The sequence below is a fragment of the Mycteria americana genome, chromosome 1 (genome assembly GCF_035582795.1).
Source record: "Mycteria americana isolate JAX WOST 10 ecotype Jacksonville Zoo and Gardens chromosome 1, USCA_MyAme_1.0, whole genome shotgun sequence".
NCBI lineage: Eukaryota > Metazoa > Chordata > Aves > Ciconiiformes > Ciconiidae > Mycteria > Mycteria americana.
Window position 1 is genome coordinate 195,744,614 of NC_134365.1, and position 22,042 is coordinate 195,766,655.

Sequence of the window (22,042 nt, forward strand, 5' to 3'; positions counted from 1 at the left end):
TCTGACACCTGAATAATAACTGGAAGTGGACCAATTTTGCAGATAACTATGTAATTCAACTGTGTTACCTTGTTAGGTATCGCTATGTAATTTGCAAGCTTGTTAGAATAAAGAGTTAGGTTTTTGGGAATAGATGCAGAGTACCTCTATTTATCTATATCTGTTTTTAAAGTCATATTTACCCCATAAAAATATTAATTTCAGTGAAGGAATGGAAGAAATAATGAACAAAATGGAAATCTTTGTTTGCATTTGTCTGTTTCAAAGTGGCCCAGATGTTAATCCAGGTATTTTAGATCCTACAAATCCTACTCTGCTGGACATAACGTATGAATTCAGTATTCATGCTCTTCTGAAAACTCCTTGTGTCTCCATAATGGCTTTCAACACATCTAAAACATTACTTCTGTATCTATATCTATCTATATCTTTTATATCTAGAAATATCTCAGATTTATAATACTTAATTTCAGACTCTAGAGACTTAATTTCAGACTCTACTGTTTGCACTGTATGCCTCTCACCCGTGAGAGGGCGATAGAATATCTAGCTTATAAGTTACAAGAAAGCTGTCATTTGGTTTCATCAGATGTGAATATTCGGGGAAAGAGCTCCTCTTTGAGCAGGAAGGCAATTTATGCATCAGGTTGGCTACTTTAAAAGGTGCTGCTTGTTTGAAACAGTTCAAGGAGCTGAAATGCTACTGCTGCTCTTCAGCTGTTTCAGTTGGTCACTTAGGATGTATAGCTCAGTCAATCAAGCATTCCTTGCTCCTGGCTTTAGACCATAAATGCTGCAGGAACACCATTGTCCAGTCACAATCTATAGGGTGATGGGACAATCCAAGTACTTGAGGGTTTGGTTTACCATGTTCTCTTGTGATTTATCATTGCGTTTGCACTGCTTTATCTTCATAATACTTGTATCTTTTTTCCAATATTTCTTTATTGTTAGAATTATTTTTCCTTAAAGCAATGTCTCTGGTACTCTGCTTTTACAAGATTGATGAACTGCACCTTCTGTCACATAAAGATAGCATGGAATATAATAATTAGGAAAGAAATTGGACTGGGACTGATTATTTTTCTTCAGTACCATCACAGAGTTCCTGTTAATATTAGAGATGCCCAAGTGAGAATTAAATAAACCCTCTCACACAGTCAAGCAGTCTGTTGCAGCAGCATGGAAGTTAACATATGCTAATTTACCTTTCTGAGTTCCATTTTCGTGTAGCTAAGTTGCTACCAGTACTCAAGTTAAATCTAGGATGGTACCTCCAGATCTCTACACTGCAGTCACAAAGTAAACGTGCCTCATTGAAAAACTCCTGTTTGTTCATAGCATTCTTGCAGCGTAGGAAAACACGCCTGATCTACACAACAGAGTTTTGGCATCCGGAATTACCTTTTATCTCCACAGGTTTGCATGCAGGCACATGTAAACGTGGAGTAAGCAAACAAAGCCCAGCTTGTGGCACCTAAATAGAACCACATGCCGCAAACTTCAGCCAGCAATGCAGCTGCCAGCAGAGCTTCAGTGTGCACGCATCCCAGGAACAGTGTCAGCAGCTGCGAGCCCAACAACATGTCTGGCAGTGATGTTTTCCAGTTTAGGCCTGGCCACGCTTTACATCTCTCGCCCATCTGTTTGTTTTGCATTGTGTTACATCATCCCGATTGCAATATTTAAACTATAAAATCATCGGGGGATCATACAGAGGGGGAAGCTGCCTTGTGCAGGTCGCCTCAGGGAGAGCTTTCTATTCATAGGAGTTGGTGTCAGAGAAAGTGCAGAGGCTTTTTTGTGGGAGGAACAGACATATGGGAAGCTGGGACTGACACTGACAAAACCACGGGGAGGTTAGAAGCAAATTGGAAAGTTAAGGCAAGGATATTTTGTCTTCAGTATTTCTACATTTGGTTACGAAGCGGATTTATGATGTTCGTGAAGAGCTTCTTGGGTTCCAGATACTGGTAGAATGGAAATTAGGAATTCTAGGGACTATGTTTTATCATTGGCATTGTTGCCTAATTCAGTATTTTGTGACTTTGAACAACATTGCTGTATACGTGCTTAGGTTTGTGAGAAAGAAGTCACATTTTCTCTTAGAATGTCTAGAGGAAAATAGGAATATGTCTTGTGAATAAACCTGGTTTTTAAGTTAACTTTTGGGTTCATCTGTGTTTGGAATTCTTAGTATTTGTGTTTTGAAAATATTCTTGTAAAAAATATATTGGAATGACTTTTCACAGGAAATTAAGTGTCTTTTGGAGAATATTTATAGAAAATAAGTTAGTAAACATTGGCTTTGCATCAGGTCTTTATGGGTAGATGTTCCTTATCTGTTCAGAAACAGCTTTCTGAGTGTTGCACCCCTTCCAAGACTAGGAATACTCTTCCTTTTAAATATTGAATAATCCCAAACTTCTAAATGTACGTTTTAGAGAAGTAAGACTTTAAATAAAGAACATATCTGAGAAAATTGTGGGTGACTCACAAAGAATAATACGGCAGAACTTGTTAAATTAATTATTTTTTCATCTTTCATAGTTGCTACATGACTTCAACTCAAAAGTAGCCCAGTGTTTTGTCAACCCATATAACAGCCCTCTTCAAACACTTAGTAGAATTTCATCTTTATTTAAAAAATTAGCAATGGGTATGGTTCCACATTTGAATTTCTTTAAAATTAATGGAGGAGATACAGGGCTAGAGATGTTTCTTGGACACCACCTTGCAGAACAAAAAGTTACATGGGTCAAAGAATTAAAAAAATGAGACACCATTTTTTTAAATGGTGCCTACAAATGGTGACACCATTAAATGGTTAAATGGTGACACTACAAAACATTCTTGTCTACTGCATTGTTAGGCGTAGCATACTTTGGCAATCATAGTAATGGCCTTCATTTAATGGAAGAAGGTCAGCTCAAACTGGATTTTTCCAATATCAGCTAAGTTTATGCAACTCAGTAGTGAAATAATTTTACAAAAAAAGACTCTAAAAACAACAATCCAGTGAAATGTTAGATACTATCATAAATGATACCTGTAATTTTATAAGGTAGAAAGTAAAGCATTGCTTCCAACAATAACCTAACTGAATGTGTATAAATATAGTCTTATCGATGCATAGTTAGCACTCCTCCTGTCCCCCTTTGCCTACCCACTGCTTGTTGATTATCATTTAAGCATCAGCTGCATATTAAGCTGTGATCCTTGCTTCAAATATTTACAATCCAGACTGCTTTAGAAGGTGGTGTGGGCTAACATGTTTTCAGTTGGTTGGCTTTTATTTTGTTTGGGTTTTTTTGTTTTTTTTTTTTTTTTTATGATAGCTTTTCTTGAACAGGGCTAGTATGTGTGAGTTTCTGGTTTTGTTTTGTTTTTTCATCTGGACATGCCTATATATGGGCTTAAGAATGAAAGACGTGTTTCTAGAACAGATTGAGTTGTGGAAGATGTAGATAGAGCTGTGCCTCCTCAAGCAACTCTAGCATCACAAAATCAGTTTAGATCTGTCCAATGAGAGTAAAAAAGGATGTAATCCATGAAGTTGGTAAGAAACCTCTTCTCTCAGTATTAAGTTCCATCATACAGTTGGTTTGGAAGGAATATACATACATCTTAATGGTACGAGAGGATGTTAGCCAACAAGATTCTGAATTGTCTGTGAAGGAGAAAGTCTGCATTTTTTGGGAGATATCAATTCTGCTACCTGCCAAGAGAAATTCTTAAAGCTAATCAGTCTGGCTTTTGAAGACAAAAGATTTATATCTCAATAGTCACCGCACTCAGGAAATGATAATGATTTTAATTCACCCATTAAGCAAGCACTTTTCCCTTGCTAAAATGTTCTTGGACTTTCAGTCAGTTTTACATTAGAGTGCCTCTCTTCCTTTCACTTATCTTTCAACTAAATCCAGACAGAAGTGCTGACAGTGAAAAAACTTTTGAGTACCTTCTGTGAGTCATGCTAGGAAAACTTAATCAAAAGAATCATAGAAAGGATCTGAGAGGTCCTAAGGGAGGACCTGCTATACCTAAATTCACTTTACAGGTTTCTGGCTAAGCTGTCTGCGTGAAGTTGTAGTTAGGGAAATTCAACAAGTCCTCCACATGATCTGTTCCAGTACTTCCTTATCCTTGCATTTAAAACCACATTTCCTCATGCCTGAATTAAGCTACCTTTTAGAAACGTAAGATCACTCTTCTTTGTCCTATTTGTGATACAACTAATAGTAGGAGTTTATTCTTTCTTCTTTTTGGCAGTCTATTAAGTATGGAAGGCTGCTGTTTTGTCTCATCATTTCTTTTTTGAACTAAAGATCCCATTTCTATTAGTTATCCTTCATTGGTCATGTTTCCCAGAGTTGTGATCTTTCTTGGTATCCTCTCAACCCTCTGAAGGTGAAAGCCTTGTTCTAAATGTTGTGTTAGCGAACACTGCAGTAGCCCTGAGAACAGAGTAGTTCACAGGGTCCTCTGTCCTCCACAGAGTGCTCCTGTTCATACCAGCAGGATGATGATTCCTTTTGCTGCAGTAGTTTACTTCAGATGCAGACCCACTGCAAAACTTAGATCCTTCTTTGCAGAACTGCTGTTTGGCATTTATGCAACTGATTCTTGTAGTGAGTTGGCTTCTACCTTTTTTCTGTTGCTTATTGTTTCCTGGTTGTAGTACTTTGGACTTGTTGAGTTCTATCTCTTTTTTCTGATGACTTCTCCAGTTTTCAGGATTCTTCCAAATACCATGTATGTTCTTCTACAATGCTTACAGCTTTACCTATGGTAGTGTCATCTCCAGATTTAAAATGCGTACTCAGCTTACTAAGAAAAATAATGACTAGTACTAGGCTCAGAGGCAAAACCCCGGCGAACTCCTGTGCTCATTCCTTCCTAGTTTGACAGTAAACCATTGGTAACTACTCTGGTCTGGTTTTCCAATACCCATCTTTAAAGCAGTTTCTGTATATGGTATTTTCCTAAGTTGTGGCTTGGGTTTCAAAATCCTGGTTAGAAAAGTTTATCATCTCTACTGTCCCTCTCTGTTACCCTGTTATAGGAAGGCTACTTTGGCACAGTTTGTTCTTGACAGAACTGTTTAGACTATTATATATAATTTTAATATCTTCTAAGCTTCAAATGTTTTTTTTCTTTATTGTTTTGTATTGTCGCAGAAGCACAGAATGGTTGAGGTTGGAAGGGACCTCTGGAGGTCATCTGGTCCAACTCCCCTGCTCAAGCAGGGCCACCAGGAACCAGGTGCCCAGGGTCATGTCTAGATGGCTTTTGAATATGCCAAAGGCTGGAGACTCCGCCACCTCTCTGGGCAACCTGTGCCAGTGCTCAGTCACCCTCAGAGTGAAAAAGTGTTTCCTGGTGTTCACAGGGAACCTCCTGTGTTTCAGTTTGTGCTCATTGCCTTTTGTCTTGCCACAATCGAAAGGAAAGGAGCCTGACTCTGTGTTCTTTATACCCACCCTTTGGATATTTTTTCCCATAATCTGAAGTTAGGATGACTGTTTTGCAACTCCCAGTTTTCTGATTTGTCCCAGTTTTAAAGATCAGTACTTGCTTTGACTTTTTCTAGTCTCCTGGAACTTTACTTGTCCTTCACAATTCTCAAAAAATAGTGTCTGGTAGCTCAGGGATTGTCTCAGGTGTGTCCCTAAATATTCTTCACATCTAGCTAATTTGAAAATGTTATCTAAGGACTCTCTCTAACCTGTTCTCTTCTTAGTGCGTCTTGTCTTCTAATCCCGCTATTGCCAAAGTTATGTTGCCCGCCTGGTTGCAGTTAGTCTTTTTAATGAAAATTGAAATGAACAAAAAATTTAAACAGTTGGCTTCTGATATTCATCTGTTTTTAATGGATAGTTTATATTTGTATATACTTTTTTTTGGTGCAAGACTCCTTGCTAATCTAACTCATTAGCTGTGTAAGTGCCATGGGAATTTGGTTTGTGCTTAACCATTGTGACTATAATCTTTATACCAGTATAGTGTATTTTGTTTCTTTGAAGAAAAAAAAAGGCTTTTAAAACTTAATACTGCACAATAAAGTTGTTAGACTGATAAGGGCATTATAAATATGCAGATTTACTTTAGAAAAAGCATCAAAGCAAAAATAAATAGGACATTCTATTTAAATACATATTTTCTCCCTCACCACAAATCAGTTACATGGAAAAATTTGTAACTTCAGGAGACCTGGTTAAAATGTGTTAAAAGTTAACTGTTTTGAATGGATATTTCTCAGTAATACCTTTAGCTGATGCTTTCCATGTGAAGCCAATGTTCTGCAAATCAGGACTTTTTACTTTTCTAACCATGGAAAAGTCTTGAGTTTGTAAACTTCCAAAAGAGTCATTTGAAATGGAAGACAGTTGAAAACAAGTGATACCCTTCAGAAAGCAAGCAGTAGTACCAAAAACCCAGAATTTGTTGGACTGCAACATTGTAACTTCTCTTAGGCTGGAACGAAAAAAAATATGATGGAATGCCTGTGTACTTGATGCTTAGAATGATGTTAATATTTACCATATGGATTGGACAGGAGGTCTGTTTATTCTCAAAGTAAAGAACAAGATTATTTTTAATAGGTAATATGACAAATATTGCCTCTTTGCGCTGAATAGGAAAGCAAGCCATTGATCTTGCTGAACAAAAAAGTTAAGAACTAATGAATTTGTACCATCCTCTCATTTCATCTCCAATTGCATGAATAAAACAATAGCAAGAAAAATGCCACCCAAATTGTGCACATAAAGTAAGGCACTTCAGTGATGAATTTTCCCCCTGACTTCACCAGGGGTATTTGAGGGATATCTGCTGTTAGAGTATATGCCCAGTAAACAAGCTTTTGTCACAGAAATAAAACGAAAGCCATAAGCAAAGGCAGGACATATTTCTTTGTTTCATGAAGAATAATGCTGAGGTGATAAATAAAAATAATATAGTTGATTGCAGTTGTAATCAGTTGTGTCATCTTAAGCATTTCCAGTTAAAAGTAACTTTCTGATATTTTGGTCAGTGCAGCTAGTGTGGTAAACCTGCAGAAGTAGGGGGAGGGTTCTGAATATAGGGGCAAACGAATGAACATTTGTATCAGCATTGGAACAGCTTGGGTAAAGTATATTGAGCACACAGTGATAATTAAAATCTCTGGAAGTGAAGCAGAGTATGTGGCAAGGCACACAAGACATCCATGTTACAGATTACATGTGTGCTAGCAGTGTGTTGTAGCTAACGACAAATAAAATTCCTATTTCAATTCAGTCTTCAAGTTTCTTAAAAATAATTTCTGATAATGCAATTTCAATTTCAGAAATTAGTATTTTACACATTCAAATTCATTCACATGGATTTGATAGGAAGTATTTCTGGTTCATTTAGGCTAGTAAGTTTTGAAGAAGTCTTCTAATTTTGGCTGCCTACAAATGCAGAGTTGGAAAATAATTAGATATTGTGCCTTGTCAGAGAAGCTGTTGCAGTGATGAAAAATGTTTTTTAACTCCTTATTATCACTGCTGTGGGGTGGAATTTTTCATTATAGAAGATTCCTTCTCTGTTGAAAGTAAAATTTAACATCACAGTGTTTGTATAGCTGAAATATTAACGTGGAGGTTTGCGCGAGACGATTCTGACAAAAAAGCTAGCACTTGGAGAAGATAAAATCTACTCATACACAGTAAGATCATGAAACACAGCAAAAATCTTGTGTTACTCTTTGTATTGAGTAAAAGAGCCCAACCCTATCCAAAGATACTGCTTCTCATTAGGGTGTGTTCACCCTACCCTCAGTACTCAAAATCTATAATTTATATCTGGTCATTCATGAGTAAGATTCATCTTTCCTAACTTACATATTTCTAAGATGGGTCACAGAAATGAACATGTTCCATTGACTGTAGAAGGACCATGGGGTCAATAGTTCATATGTATGCATTATATTTTTAGCTATCTAGTATTAGATGAGTTCAGTCCTGCCAACAGTGTCTTTAAGTTACGCAGACGGGAGCAGGTTTGAAGATAAAGTAGGAAATACTTGAAGCAACATTTTGATTATACAGAAAATCTATTTACCTTTTTAGAAAAACTTTCTGGGCAACTTCACTGAATTTAGAAACAAATAAGGACTTTGAAAGTTATACATACAGCAGAATGAGATATTAGTGATAATACATGAATTCATGGATACCTTCCTTATTTCTAACTTAAAAGGCATCTTTGGAGTAGTACATCAATCTGAAAGCATTCTTAGGCTGGGTGAAGCTATTTGGGTTCCTAAGAGCTTGCAAGATTGTCTATTTTATTGATTTGCAATAAGGCATAGATTGCTTTAATTGTTCATATTTTACTCTATGTGGCTTTTGCTTTGTCCTTATCCTAGTTTCAGAATTGGAGAATGATTTTTCACATGAAAGAAAATCTAGCTTTTTCTATATTTTATACCCCAGTCAAAGCATGGTTCTCGGTAGAAAAAAAGGAGATTTAGGTATTTGCTACCACAAATATTCGGCACAGAGTTGAAATAGTATTCCTAATCTTTATCACGAGTGGAGGACTAGTTACTGGTAAGAAATCAAATCAGAAGATAAGATGTCTCAAAAAAACATGCATTTACAGTGACAGATATCTTAGTGCATGGGATAAAACTTTAGGATTTTCTATTCTGCACATACATCACTGTCCATCTGCATCAGGAACACATTGAACAGGAAGACATGCAGAACAAGACTGAAGTAGGCACAACCACAACAACAGAAGATTTGAAATTACTTAAACCTCTGTGAAATACCCTATATCCCTTTCATTTCTGGAAACTATATGATAGTTACCCTTTTGAACATGTTGTAATTACAAGTCATAGCTGCCACTGATTCATCAGAAGGGTTGGGTGAATTCCAGTGTATATCAATGCCACTATACAGGATGGTACCATTTTCCTTTTACTGAAGAGAGTGAAACTTAGTTCTGCAAACAGAAGATTACTGGTTTTAATTGAAGGCATGAATGCAACTGAAAAGTAAAATCTTATTAGCTGCATTAAGAATTAGCAACATGGAACAAATTACTCTTAACATTAAAAACTAAAATCGGTACTGCATTTGGGGTAATGATCTACTGATTGGCCTGAGGACATTGCTAGTGAGGGACATGTCTTTAAGCAGTGGTAAAAGGTACCAGCCTAAGGCTTACAGTAAAGTGGCTTACCAACAACCACAGACATCCTTGATCCTCCCTCCTTGCTTATCTGTAGGATACAGCTGTTCCTGAAACCAAGTTAAACGTTCTCGTCTTAAAGAAACAGATTGGCAGGGATACCAAAAAAATAAATATCTATCCCCTACACACAGACCTCAAAAAAAAGCAAAACACAGCAGAGTGATATTTTAGCTCAGAAAGAACTCATGAAGGCCATACAGTCAACTTCTGAGTAGCTGACAAGTAAGCCTTTTGATCCCCTGGTGATTTAGATAACTTTTCAGTCTTCTCTAGAAACATGCTAAATTTGTTCATTTTATGACACTTTTATTGCAGATTAGTTACTCTCTGCTGCTTTCTTGCCATTGTAAAATCTAATGAACATAGAAGCTAATGAAACATTTTGGAAATGGAACATCACAGAGCTGGAGACTGGAGGCGTTATGATTCTGCGTGTTAGCATCCCTTAATTACCTCATGCTTCCATTTTATACATTTGACAACAGGAAGAATCAAGAGCTCGCAAGTAAATATGTTGGGGTTCCTCCTAGTTGTACCAGTTCCTACTGCTCATTGACACCACCAGTCTCAGGAACTTCGTGTTCCTTATCTTGTCCCTATGGTGTCTCGATGTCAAATCGTAGCCTTGGGATATTTCCTCTTTTTTTCTCAGCCTTACTGTTGTTAACGTCCATTAAATGCCTCAGACCTCTGTGGTAATATTCCATGCTATAAAGGGACTGCAGTTAGTCTCGCTGCCGATAGTCTGTACTTTTCTCTCCTACTTTGTAGTTCTGTCTGTAGTTGTATGATAGAACATCTTATTGCAAGATGTTTTGGCTGGAAAAACATTCTTATTTATCCGGTATTCTGAGTTGGAAAGCAATAAAGCCTGTGATCAGACCTTAAAGTTGACCTTCTTTTGCTTCCTGTTACCCTGGGTATCATAATTTTGTTCCTTTAATCTTAGTCAGTTGATGGTGAGAGGAAGGACTGGGGCTTCGTGATACATTTCTTTCCTCGCTGAACATACTATAGAAACACCTGGTGTTTCTTCTTGGCTGAGCATGCCCACATGAGTGAGAAAGGCAGTATAACTCTCTTCTGTCAGGAGTTTGGATCTATTTCTGATACAGTTTTGGCATCAAAAGAAAATCGGGGGAAAAAATGCTCTTCTATTTCACGGCTTATCAAGGACCTGTTGTGTAGTTATCAGAATTTTGTTGATGAGGAGAAGATACGTATTTATTTCCTTACCAGTATAGATTCTGTGTAGAAAATATGGTTTTAAAAAACAAGCATTTTTGTTTTGTTTTCCCTTCCTCTTTATCTGCACATAGTTTTCCTGCAGCGACAGGCAGATTATGGTAATGTCTTAGAGGAGACAAGCAGTGATTTGTGGTTACTGAGTGGGATCTTTGCCTGCAGTAAAATTTAATTTTCCAAACTAAATGTGACAACAGAATTGCATACATAAACTGTTCACAGGAGCTGAGACCTATTTGCACAAGCAGCATGGTTACATTCTTCCCATGACTGTGGAAATCCTTTTAGACTGTCTAGCTAGTATTGCCACTGTCTAGCTAGTATTGCCACAGTCTTTGAAGGCATGAGTCGCCTGACCCTGATGTGTGCGGCACTGAAGGCTTGCCCATGTGCTTCTCTGCAGGCTGTGCTGTAGCCTGTGTCATTTATGAATAAACTTGTAGACCCATAGGAAACATGGCACTTGATAAAATTTACAGTCGTATTTGAGCAGAGAGAATATATGCTCATTTGAACTACAACCTTTTAAAACTTCATGACCTGCAAATTATTTTTGAGAGGAAAAAGAAAATCATGCCAAATAAGTTCATAACTGAGCTTACAAGTGTGTGTACAAATAGTAAAATAAGAAAAGAGAGAAAATTTCTATGACACAGATTAAAGAGAAGAGAGAGTTGCCCTGACAGCAAATGCTAACAGCATCTAGGGCTGTATAAACAGGAGCAGAGCCAGTTAAGACAGGGAAGTAATTAGACCCCTCTACTCAGCACATGTGAGGCCACATCTGGAATACTGTGTCCAGTCTCAAGTCCCCCAGTTCAAGGAAGACATCACTAAATTGTGATGAGGAGTTAGAGGAGGACCATCATGATGGTGGGGGGCTGGAGCACTTGCCCTGTGAGGAGAGGCTTATGGAGCTGGGCTTGTTCAGCCTGGAAAAGAGATGGCTTCAGGGGGACCTACCAGCAGCCCCCAGTGCCAATGGGGCAGCATCTCTTCTCCATCAAGAAGATGGAGTCAGGCTCCTGACAGTGATGCGTGGTAGGAAGATGAGAGATGATAGGTATAAATCGAAACAAGAGGTTCAGACTGGCTATAAAGAAAAACATTTTCACTGCGATGGCAGTCAGGCACCGGAATGGGTTTGCCCAGGGAGGCTGTGCAGTCTCCATCCTTGGGGATTTTCCAGAAACAACTGGACAAAGCCCTGAGAATCACAGAATCTCAGAATGGTCGAGGTTGGAAGGGACATCGGGAGGTCATCTCACCTGTTCAAACAGGGCCACCTAGAGTAGGTTTCCCAGGACCATGTTCAGACATCTTTTTAATGTCTCCAAGGATGGAGTTTTCACATCCTCTCTGGGCAACCTGTTCTAGTGCTCAGTCACCCTCACAGTAAAAAAGTTCAGACAGAACCTCCTGTGTTTCAGTTTATGCCCATTGTCCTGTCACTGGACACTGCTGAAAAGAGCCTGGCTTTATCTTCTTTGCACCCTTCCTGAAGGTATTCATATACATTGATAAGATTCCTCCTGAGTCTCCTCTAGGCTTAACAGTCCTAGCTCCCTCAGCTTTTGCTCATATGAGAGATGCTCCAGTCCCTTAATCATCCTTGTGACCCTTTGTTGGATTCTCTCCAGTATGTCCATGTTTCTCTTGTACTGGGGAGCCCAGAACTGGGCAACAGCACTCCAGGTGTGGCCTCACCAGTGCTGAGCAGAGGGAAGGACCACCTCTCTCGACCTGCTAGCAACACTCCTCCTAAAGCAGTCCAGGGTACCATTTGCCTTCTTTGCAGCAAGAGTGCATTGCTGGCCCATAGTCATCTTGTTGTCCACCAGGACCCCCAGGTCCTTTTCTGCAAAGCTGCTTTCCAGCTGGGTGACCCCAGCATATATTGGTGTCTGGGGTTGTTTTTCTCTAGGTGCAGGACTTCAAACTTCTCCTTGTTGCACTTCATGAGGTTCCTGTCAGCCCATTTCTCCAGCATGTCAATGTCCTTCTGGATGGCAGCACAACCTGCTGGTGTATCAGCCACTCCTCACAGTGTTATGTCATCAACAAACTTGCTGAGGGTACACTCTGCCCTATCATCCAGATCATTAATGAAGTTGTTGAGCAGGGCTGGACCCAGTGTTGACCCCTGGGATACACTGCTAGTTACTAGCCTTCAACTAGACTTCTTGCCACTGATCACCACCCTCTGGACCCAACCATTCAGCCAGTTTTCAGTCCACCTTGCTGTCTGCTCAGCAAGCCCATACATCAAGAACTTGTCAATGAGGATCTTATCAGAGATGGCGTTGAAAGCCTCACTGAAGTCCAGGTAGACAATATCCACTACTCTCCCCTCGTCTACCAAGCCAGTCATTTCATTGCAGAAGGTTATCAAGTTAGTCAAGCATGACTTCCCTTTAGTGAATCCATGCTGACTAACTACTTCTGATTATTTTCTTGTCCTTAATGTGCCTTGAAATAATTTTCAGGATTCATTGTTCTGTCACCTTCCCAGGGATCAATGTGAGGCTGACCTGTCTGTAGTTCTCTGGGTACTCCTTTCTGCCCTTTTTGAAGATAGGAGTGAGATTTGCTGGGTCTTCAGGCACCTATCCCAATCACCATGATCATTCAAAGATTATTGAGAGTGACTTTGTGATGACATCAGCCAACTCCCTCAGCACTTGGGGGGTGCATCCCATCAGGTCCCGTGGACCTATGTATGTCTACTTTGCTTAAATATTCTCTCATCTGATCCTCTTCCACCAAGGGTAGATCTTCCTTCCTCCAGACTTCCCCTCTGCTTCTGGGACCTGGGATTCCTGAAGGCCAGTCTTGCTAGTAAAGACTGAGGCAAAGAAGGCATTCAGTACTTCAGCCTTTTCCATGTTCTATGTTACCAGGTCCCCTGCCTCATTTAGTAGTGGGAGCTCATTTTCCCTAGTCTTTCTTTTGTTCCATATGTACATAAAGAAGCACTTTTTGTTACCCTTGACATGTCTCACCAGATTCAATTCCAGTTGGGCTTTGGCTTTCCTAACTGTGTTTCTGCATACTCAAACTTGCTCTATATTCCTTCCAGGTTACAACTTCTTCATCCATGCAGACCTCCTGGCATTTTTGCCTAACATCCTGCTTGTTGAGATGGACTGTTCTGGAGCTTGGAGAAGGTGACCCTTGAATGTTAATCAGCTTCCTTGGGACCTTCTTCCCTCCAGGGCCTTATCCAATGAGACTCTTCCAAGAAGATCCCTGAAGAGCCCAAAGTCTGCTCTCCTGAAGTCCAGGATTGTGATCTTGCTTTTTGCCCTGCTCTATCCTCTCACAATCCTGAACTCCACTATCTCACGGTCACTGCAGCCAAGGCTGCCTTCAGCCTTCACATCCCCAGTGAGCCCTCTTTTGGGAGTGTGAGCAGAGCATCTCTCCTCACTGGTTTCTCTATCACTGGGATCAGGAAGTTGTCATTGATGTTCTCCAGGATCCTCCCGGTCTGTTTATTCACTGCTGTGTTGTTCCTCAGGTTGGTTGAAGTGTTCTCCAAGTGGACCAGGACTGTGAATGTGAGCCTACTTCTAGCTTTGAGCAGTAAATTGGACTAGATACTTTCTCATGTCCAACCTGGATTATCCTATGATCCTGTGATAATTGTTCATTTCTCAAATTAGCATTTGAACATACGATCATCTGTGTTTCTGCTCCAGTGGTGAGAGATTTAATGTTCAGCTAGCTGTGAGAGGTGGCTTCCTTATAGGATAATATGCCACTACTATAGGGATACTCAAATAACAGGTCATGGTCTATATGTAGCCCATCAGGACAATTTGCACACCACTCCTAACATCACCCTTTCTAAGGAGACTGTCAGTAGTGAGCAGTGGTCAAATGCCCTGATGGGTCCAGCCAGCTGCCAGCCTCCCTCTTTCCCAGAAATGGTAGTACCCCTCCGTCGCATGTCAGCACGAGCACTTGCTGGGAGAGAAGGAAGATGGTGACAAGATGCAGCTAGCCTTTGCAGTTAGGGTCATCCACACCTTCCTTGCCCATGTGAGACAAACCCCAGATGAAGAAGAATAGCCTTTTAATAATTATTTTCTTCTAATTTCTGAACATGTTGGGTGAAAATGATGTAAGGACTATCTTGATTATTGTCCTAGACAGCATTGTATCAGTAGGATAGCAAGATAACCTGGATGTGCATTTAGTTGCCTCTTCTTTCCTTTCATACCACTTTCTGCCTGGTCCTTTCTAATACTATGAGGGGAAATACACAGTCAAATGCAAAATCGTATCTCTAACCTCATTCTAACTCTGGGTCCTTATAAGGTATTCCGAGAACTTGAATGAGTATTAATACTTGTAATAAGATGAGAGTTAAGGTTTAGTGCATAGCATGAATTGCAAGAGAGGGATGCAGATAATTGTTTTCTTTACATGCTGGAAACAGAGGAAAGCTTTTTACATAGTAAAGTATACTACAGAAAGTAGCTGCCTGTTTTCTTCATGGACTTTTAAGTTTTTCTGCTAAGCGAATGACTATAGTCTAATTGTTTTAGCTTGACTGGGTCATTCAACTTTAGTCTTTTTGTTTATCCACTATTAGAATATTCAGTTCCCTTCCCGACCGATTCCTGTAAATGGGGCCCACACTGGGATTACGTCTTAGTTTTACATTATCAAACAAGTTGGCTGTTAGGTGTTTGGACATTTAAAATCTTTGTTTACAAGAAAGGTAAAGAACCTGGTTGCATTCGACATGCATAGACGGTTTCTGGAGTGGCAGTTTATGCCAGTACATCAATGTAAGGTTCCTGCTGTAGTTATCCAGTGGACTCTAATTGAAAGCTTTCATCTGATTCCTCCTGTTTTCAGTTGATAATTTCCTCTCACAACAGAGTAAATGTTTTTCACCATTTCCACTCATCGATTGGTATAAAATGAGAATAGTCATTAATGAATCACATAAAATGTCAACAGAAAGAAATTAGCTGCTATTGGGCATTAGGAAGGTGGGAGAGTTTGGGAAGAAAAGCTTCTTGGGAAAACCGGGGTATTTCTCTGGTCCCCTCTGCTCTCAGCTGTGCTGGATGTTCCCTCAGTAAGGCATCAGTTCTTGCTTCCTTCAACAGCTTGATGAAAGACAAACAGTTAGGGCAGCCAAGAGAAATACACTTCATGACATCATTCTCTGGTGGATATGTTTAAATTAATTAGTTATGCTCAGTTTTATTTCTTTGTTCTCTAATCTTTCTAAACTATGTTACAGGCTCCACTGATCATCTGTGAAGACTAAATAATGTGCAGGCTTGTACATGGTATTTTCTGACTAGGGAGAAAGAATTCTTGTTTATTTTTCTTAACCTATGTTGAGGAACCTTAACCATGGGAAGAAAATGGGGAACAAGTCTGATACAGAACTAAATGTTTATTGATGTATTTTTAAACAAGTGAAGTATACTGACATCGTCAGGTGAAGACAGTATAAACATTGCTGCAGACTTCTAATTGTATATAGGCTAAGAAGTGGAAATCCTTTTTTCTCCCCGACTGTATAATATGTCTGGTGATTAATTTAGTATCCATTATGAGTGCAAGACATCAGCGTTATGCACACTAAGTTCTTTCATCCTCAGGCCAAGAACCATTTTGCAGGCGTAATGCAAGAATGCCTACAGAGCTGTGTGGGTGTTTATAAACTCTAACCTGAACATCTTGCAGTGTTCTCAAGTGGGAGGGTAATTTCGCCTCTTCATTGATTTTACTGATGTCTCTTATGAGCAAGTAGTGCCATTTCCCTCAACCTGTGATGAATTGCGTGTGCTATACAATGTGGGCTGTTGCTCACCAGAGGATTAAGCAGGAGCAACAAACCTGCTTCACTTTCTTCAAACCTTTCATGAGTGACAGACACCTGCGTCATCTTACACAGTCTTAACATTTTGATATATAAAACCAGCCTTCCGGTTCTTCTAGAGGAGACTGCCTAGGTTGACAAAAATGCTTACATTGCATTTGGATTGTTTACAAAAAACCCACTACATTACTTGTGCTGAAATCTTCAAAAGCAAATAAATTTTATGTGTAGTCTCAGCACTGTTAAATTAAGCTGTCCTAAGTACCTGCAGTAACCATGGTATCTAAAAGTCTGGATTACTGCAGCAGTTCTTTGTCTGGGATGTGGTACATACTGTACTTGGATTTTAATGGAGCCATTTATACAGATTTTATATTTTACCATAAAACTCCTCAAGATGAATGAAAACAAGCGTGGGCTAAATGTTTGTGCTTTTCAGTGCTCTTTCTGTTACAGCATCTTGCTGACTTTCTTAATTGCTAACTTATGCAGTTTCTTTGTCTTTTAGAATGTCGAGTGGTGAAATCCACTTCCTATACCAAAATAGCTTCGACTTCACGTAGGAGCACCACCAAGAGCCCGGGCCCATCCCGACGCAGCAAGTCTCCTGCTTCTACCAGCTCAGGTAAAGCAAGCAAGAAATCTTTCTTAACAACAGCAACCAATCTGTTTTGATACAATTGGCAATGTGCTTAAAATTACATATTTCTGTGGAAAAACGTTGTATGTATGAAACAGTTGATAATAAAAATTCACTTTTCTCAGTTGCATCCGAGATGAAGTGTCTTCCCAATACAAAATAATTCTTCAGTGTTTTATAAATCATACTCTGGCATTACCACAGTTCATTTTACTTTATTTTGTGTGCATGATTTTGCTGCCAATACCTAAAGACTGACAAAAAGGTATTCTTTGTACTAGGAACTGAATAAGCATAATGCAGAAAGTAGTCCAAGTTACTCAGTGTAGAATCTGTGTCTGCAAAAGTTTGATCTCACAGTCTTTTTTTCTATTTTGTTTCTGAGGGAGTTAAGAGGCAGCAGTGAGGAAAGGATAGGTTGAAGACAACCAGGATATTGAGGAAAGGGGGCAGGGCAGAGAAAGAATGCAATTACAGATGTGAATGTGAGGTGCAAAGGTAGCTGAGGAGGAAATAAGTCAGAGTTGACCTAACAAACCAGTGGTACAGGCTGGAGAAGACACAGCAAAAAGCTTTAAAAAGTTCTGTCTGAAGGCCTCGCTTTGGCTGCCTTTGCAGCTGCTCCCACTAAATAGTCTATGACTAGTTCCCCCCTGCAGCTTTTTCCCAAGCAAAACAAATAAATAAACAAAAAAAGTGCATTAGATAATTTGCCAGTATTGGTGCCTGAAAGTACAAATAACACTTGGTGTGGGCCAGTTGGGTAGACCCAATCCAGCATTTGCAGCATTGCTTGTCAATGTGGATTTGGCAAGAGGCAAACGTGAGAGCTGTCTGAAAGCCACCTCACTCTTTCTGCCATAAGTCTTCTGCCAAAAGGGGAGTGAACGTCTTACTGGGACCTGCATCCAGCACTATAAGGTCTTTATGGGGAGGTGGTGATCAGAATGACCCAGGTGTTCTTAGCTGGTTTCAAAGAGGGGAGGCATGGCCCAGCTGGAATGATATTTTTCACAAGAAGGCTAAGCTGAGGAAAAAAGCATCCTTGCTCAGGGAAGGAGGAAAGTGGGAGAGACACAATGAGAGACAGAGGCGTAGATGTGGGTAGCAGGGTTGGGAGGCAACGTGCTTCCTACGCATCCTAAGAACAGCTGAAATAGAGAAACCTGAAAAGAGGTAATGGGAAGAAATATCAATTGTGAGGAACAAGCCCAGAGTAGCTCTTTCTTAAACATATATTAAATAGCTTTCTTTGTAGCTAGGTGGAACAGAGTTAAATTAAACTTCATCAAGGGAGGCCCTGTTTGGTGTGTGAATGTTATGGACTCTTTCTGGGTTTTTTTAATGAATATTCATTTGGGAGTACAGGTAATGGACACTGAACTGTGTATGTTCATTTCTATGTGGAATAACTGTCCTGCTATGCATAACAAATGTTTCTGCCATGGTACTAGCAACATTTTTGCCATGTTGACTATGTGATACCTTGTTGGTTTTGGTCCTGAGAGAAATAGTACTGTTTTTACTTAAACATGCAGGAGAAGTTTAGGTGAGTAAATCTCAATTTCCCGCAGTTCAGTTTTACAGGGTCTGAGCAAAATACCATTACATGTTCAATCACTGTAAAAGGTCGGGAGATTATGTTAGAGCTTGTGAAAAAAAGGAATGTTTTCATTATGCCACAATAATAATTAATAAATGGTTACATTTATAACAAGAAAAGAAACAGTGTAGTGGAAATATTAAAAATGCGAACCATTTTGAATGATTCTGTGCTAAGGAAAGATTTACCCATCTTAAAAATATCTTATGTAAAAACAATAAATTTACAGGAAATAGGCATATACAAGTTTGTCAAAAGATGGTCCATGTCCTTGCCTATTTGACATAATCATTTGGACACTGTAATTAAGATTTTCTTAGAGAAAGACATCAGACAAAGCCCTACAGGAATGTATAGGATGTTGACAGAGCAGTTTGTCAAATGGTAGGAGCCTGGGTGAAGAACTGGCTGAAGGGCAGGGCTCAAAGGGTTGTAGTGAATGGGGCTACGTCTGGCTGGTGACCGGTGACCGGTTCCTCAGGGCTTAATTCTAGGGCCAGTTCTGTTCAATATTTTTATCAATGATCTGGATGCAGGAGTTAAATGCACCATTAGCGGATTTGCTGATGATACTAAACTGGGAGGTGCTGTTGACTCTCTTGAGGGACAAGAGGCCTTGCAGAGGAATCTAGATAGATTGGAGCATTGGGCAATCATTAATGGCAGGAAATTTAACAGGAACAAACACCAGATTCTGCACCTGGGATGAGAATCCCAGTAATGCCAGGCACAAGTGTAAATTGGGAGAGGAGTGGCTGGAGAGCAGCCCTGCAGAAAGGGATCTGGGGGTGCTGGTCGACAGCAGGCTCAATAGGAGTCAGCAGTGGACCCTGGCAGCCAAGAGGGCAAACCACATCCTGGGGTGCATCAAACACAGTATGACCAGCTGGTCAAAAGAGGTGATTATCCTGCTGTATTCAGCATTGGTGTGGCCTCACCTTGAGTACTGTGTGCAGTTCTGGGCCCCACAATTTAAGGATGTTAAGGTACTCAAATGCATCCAGAGGAGGGCAACGAAGCTGGTGGAAGAGCTAGAAGGCATGTCCTATGAGGAGTGGCTAAGGACTTTGGGTTTGTCTAATTTGGAGAAAAGGAGGCTGAGGGGTGACCTCATTGCTCTCTACGGCTTCCTGAGGAAGGGAAGTGGAGAGGGAGGTGCTGATCTCTTCTCCCTGGTATCCAGTGACAGGACGCAAGGTTTAGACTGGACATTAGGAAGCATTTTTTTACTGAGAGGGTGGTCAAACACTGGAACAGGCTTTCTGGAGAGGTGGTTGATGCCCCAAGCCTGTCAGTGTTTAAGAGGCATTTGGACAATGCCCTTAATAACATGCCTTCACTTTTGGTCAGCCCTGAAGTGGTCAGGCAGTTGGACTAGATGACTGTTGTAGGTCCCTTCCAACTGAAATATTCCGTTCCCTTCCATTCTGTTCTATTCTATTCTATTCTATTCTATTCTATTCTATTCTATTCTATTCTATTCTAAAGTTGTTACAGCTTAAAAAGGGCAAACAATTGAAAATGTTTCTATAGAAGTTAATTTTAGTGGGGACAGTGGATCTGATTTGGCTGTCTGTGCCTCTTGCATTTGCTTTCTGCAAATAGTGGGGTCAAATTGTGTGAGTGTTACAGGAAACCTATTTCTAACCTTACATACATGAGTATTTACATCAATATTACTGTCATAAAAAGAAGCAATTGCCATAAGTGGGCACTTGCCCTCAAGAATTGTTTTTAGATCACATACAACTAAAACCAATCAATGAATAGATTTTAAAAATATGCAATCTGATATTAGATACTACATTAAAAAAAACAACAGCGGAAAGAGAAAGAAACACTAACTCTTAAATATTGTTAGACAAAAACCAAAATTCTCCCATGAAATGCAGACAATATGTACAGATTTCACTATTCTGCCATCCAGTAGGCCTAAAAATACTGCCTATTTATTGAAATTATGTACCCATGACAGTAGCAGAATAGAGAAATTACCATCTAGCGCACATATGGGCAGATAATTTTTTCCATGTTGTTTACATTAAACATCTCAGTATTAGAGAGTCTCCTAAATGACTAGTGCATAAGTAGAAGTTACGCTTTTGTTATCATGTTGTTACTACTAAGTGTGTATATATGTATTTTTTTATTCTATGCTTTTAAACTGCTTTCAGTTCATCTTTAAATTACTGTTAGGGATTTTTCTTTCATTAGGGACAAACATAAAAAATACTTGAGAAAAACAGTTGATTCTTTGCTCAGATCAAAGGTAATAACATACACATTCCAAAAAGAAAAGTGTATCATTTTGTGAACAATTATATCATAACAGAATGTTGAGAAAAGTAAGGATAAAGGGCCGGCAGAAAGCATTATTGATAGTGTACCCTTGAGAAAAAGCTAAGCGAGCTGTATGGAGAAGAGCGTGTTGCTAATTAGAAAGAATCTGATTCCTTTTGTTTGATTCTTGCCCATATCAAGATAATACACATGGATAACTACGTTGGCCAAAAAAGGAAAGTTGCATAGAAAAAGACTATGTTAGAAAAATGTAGACAACTCAAAGTTGTATATTAAAACTGATAAAATCCTAAAATGGAGGGATATCCTTGAGTTATCCTTAATTCTCTCCTGTGTACATCTCTAGTATGGTATAGTCTTTAATGTAGGTATTCAACATGATTTTTCTTTTCATCCAGCACAGGATAGCTGATCGGGATTCATCATTTTTAGAGTTAATGAAGGTACAGTCTTTGGGTCATTTCCCCATTGTTAGAGAAATGGAAGTGTAAATGAGGCTAGGACATGTAGACAGTCTGCTTTGGTTTAAGCACTTAAATACCATCCTCAAGAACTCTTTCCTTTCTTTGACAAAGAATTTCAAGTGGTAAGTGAATTAAGCCAAACTTTGGATTGAACTAAATGCAATGAAGTCCATGAGACCCTTGTTCTGAGCAAACAGTGGTATGGGGTGATGAACTTTCTGAAATTCGTCCCAATAGCTTCTGAAGTTGCTTACAGAAATCAAAGGGGTTATTTTGAGGGGTTGGCTGGTTTGTTGGCTTTCTTTAATGTCCGTGTCTCATTTTCACATCTCTTAAGTTTGAGCAATACCATTTTACCAAAACTGGTGCTTTGAAGATAAATTCAGAAATGTTAACAAACTGTTTTTAGAGAAAATCCTGCTCGAAGGCCCTCACGCCTAATGTGTAGAGCTTTCTGTTTCAGTCTCACCTTGTCGTGGTGGCCCCTGACTGTGTGCGGGAGCAGGCAAAGGACTCTGAGTGTCCCGTCTCCTTGGTGAGCTCCCAGCCACTGCTCCGGAGAACCATCTCCCTCATCGTCTCATCTGGTACTGGGGGCAAAGGGCTCTTAGTGACATTCCTAAGGGTCTTAGATGACTTTCACCCTTTGGAGGTGCCTTTCTCCCTCCATTGCCTGTAAAGGCAGCATCTTTGGTGAGCCTGGAAGC

The 22,042-nt window shown here is 39.6% G+C and overlaps 1 protein-coding gene across 4 annotated transcripts in view; it reads left to right on the forward strand.

Moving 5' to 3' along the window:
• DCLK1 (doublecortin like kinase 1) overlaps positions 1-22,042 on the forward strand; it is a 249,300-nt gene that overhangs the window by 155,237 nt on the left and 72,021 nt on the right. For all 4 annotated transcript variants that reach the window (XM_075490767.1, XM_075490766.1, XM_075490769.1 and 1 more), the window contains one exon: positions 16,836-16,952. In XM_075490767.1, the coding sequence (XP_075346882.1) occupies positions 16,836-16,952 (117 nt within the window). The remainder of the gene's footprint in view (positions 1-16,835; positions 16,953-22,042) is intronic.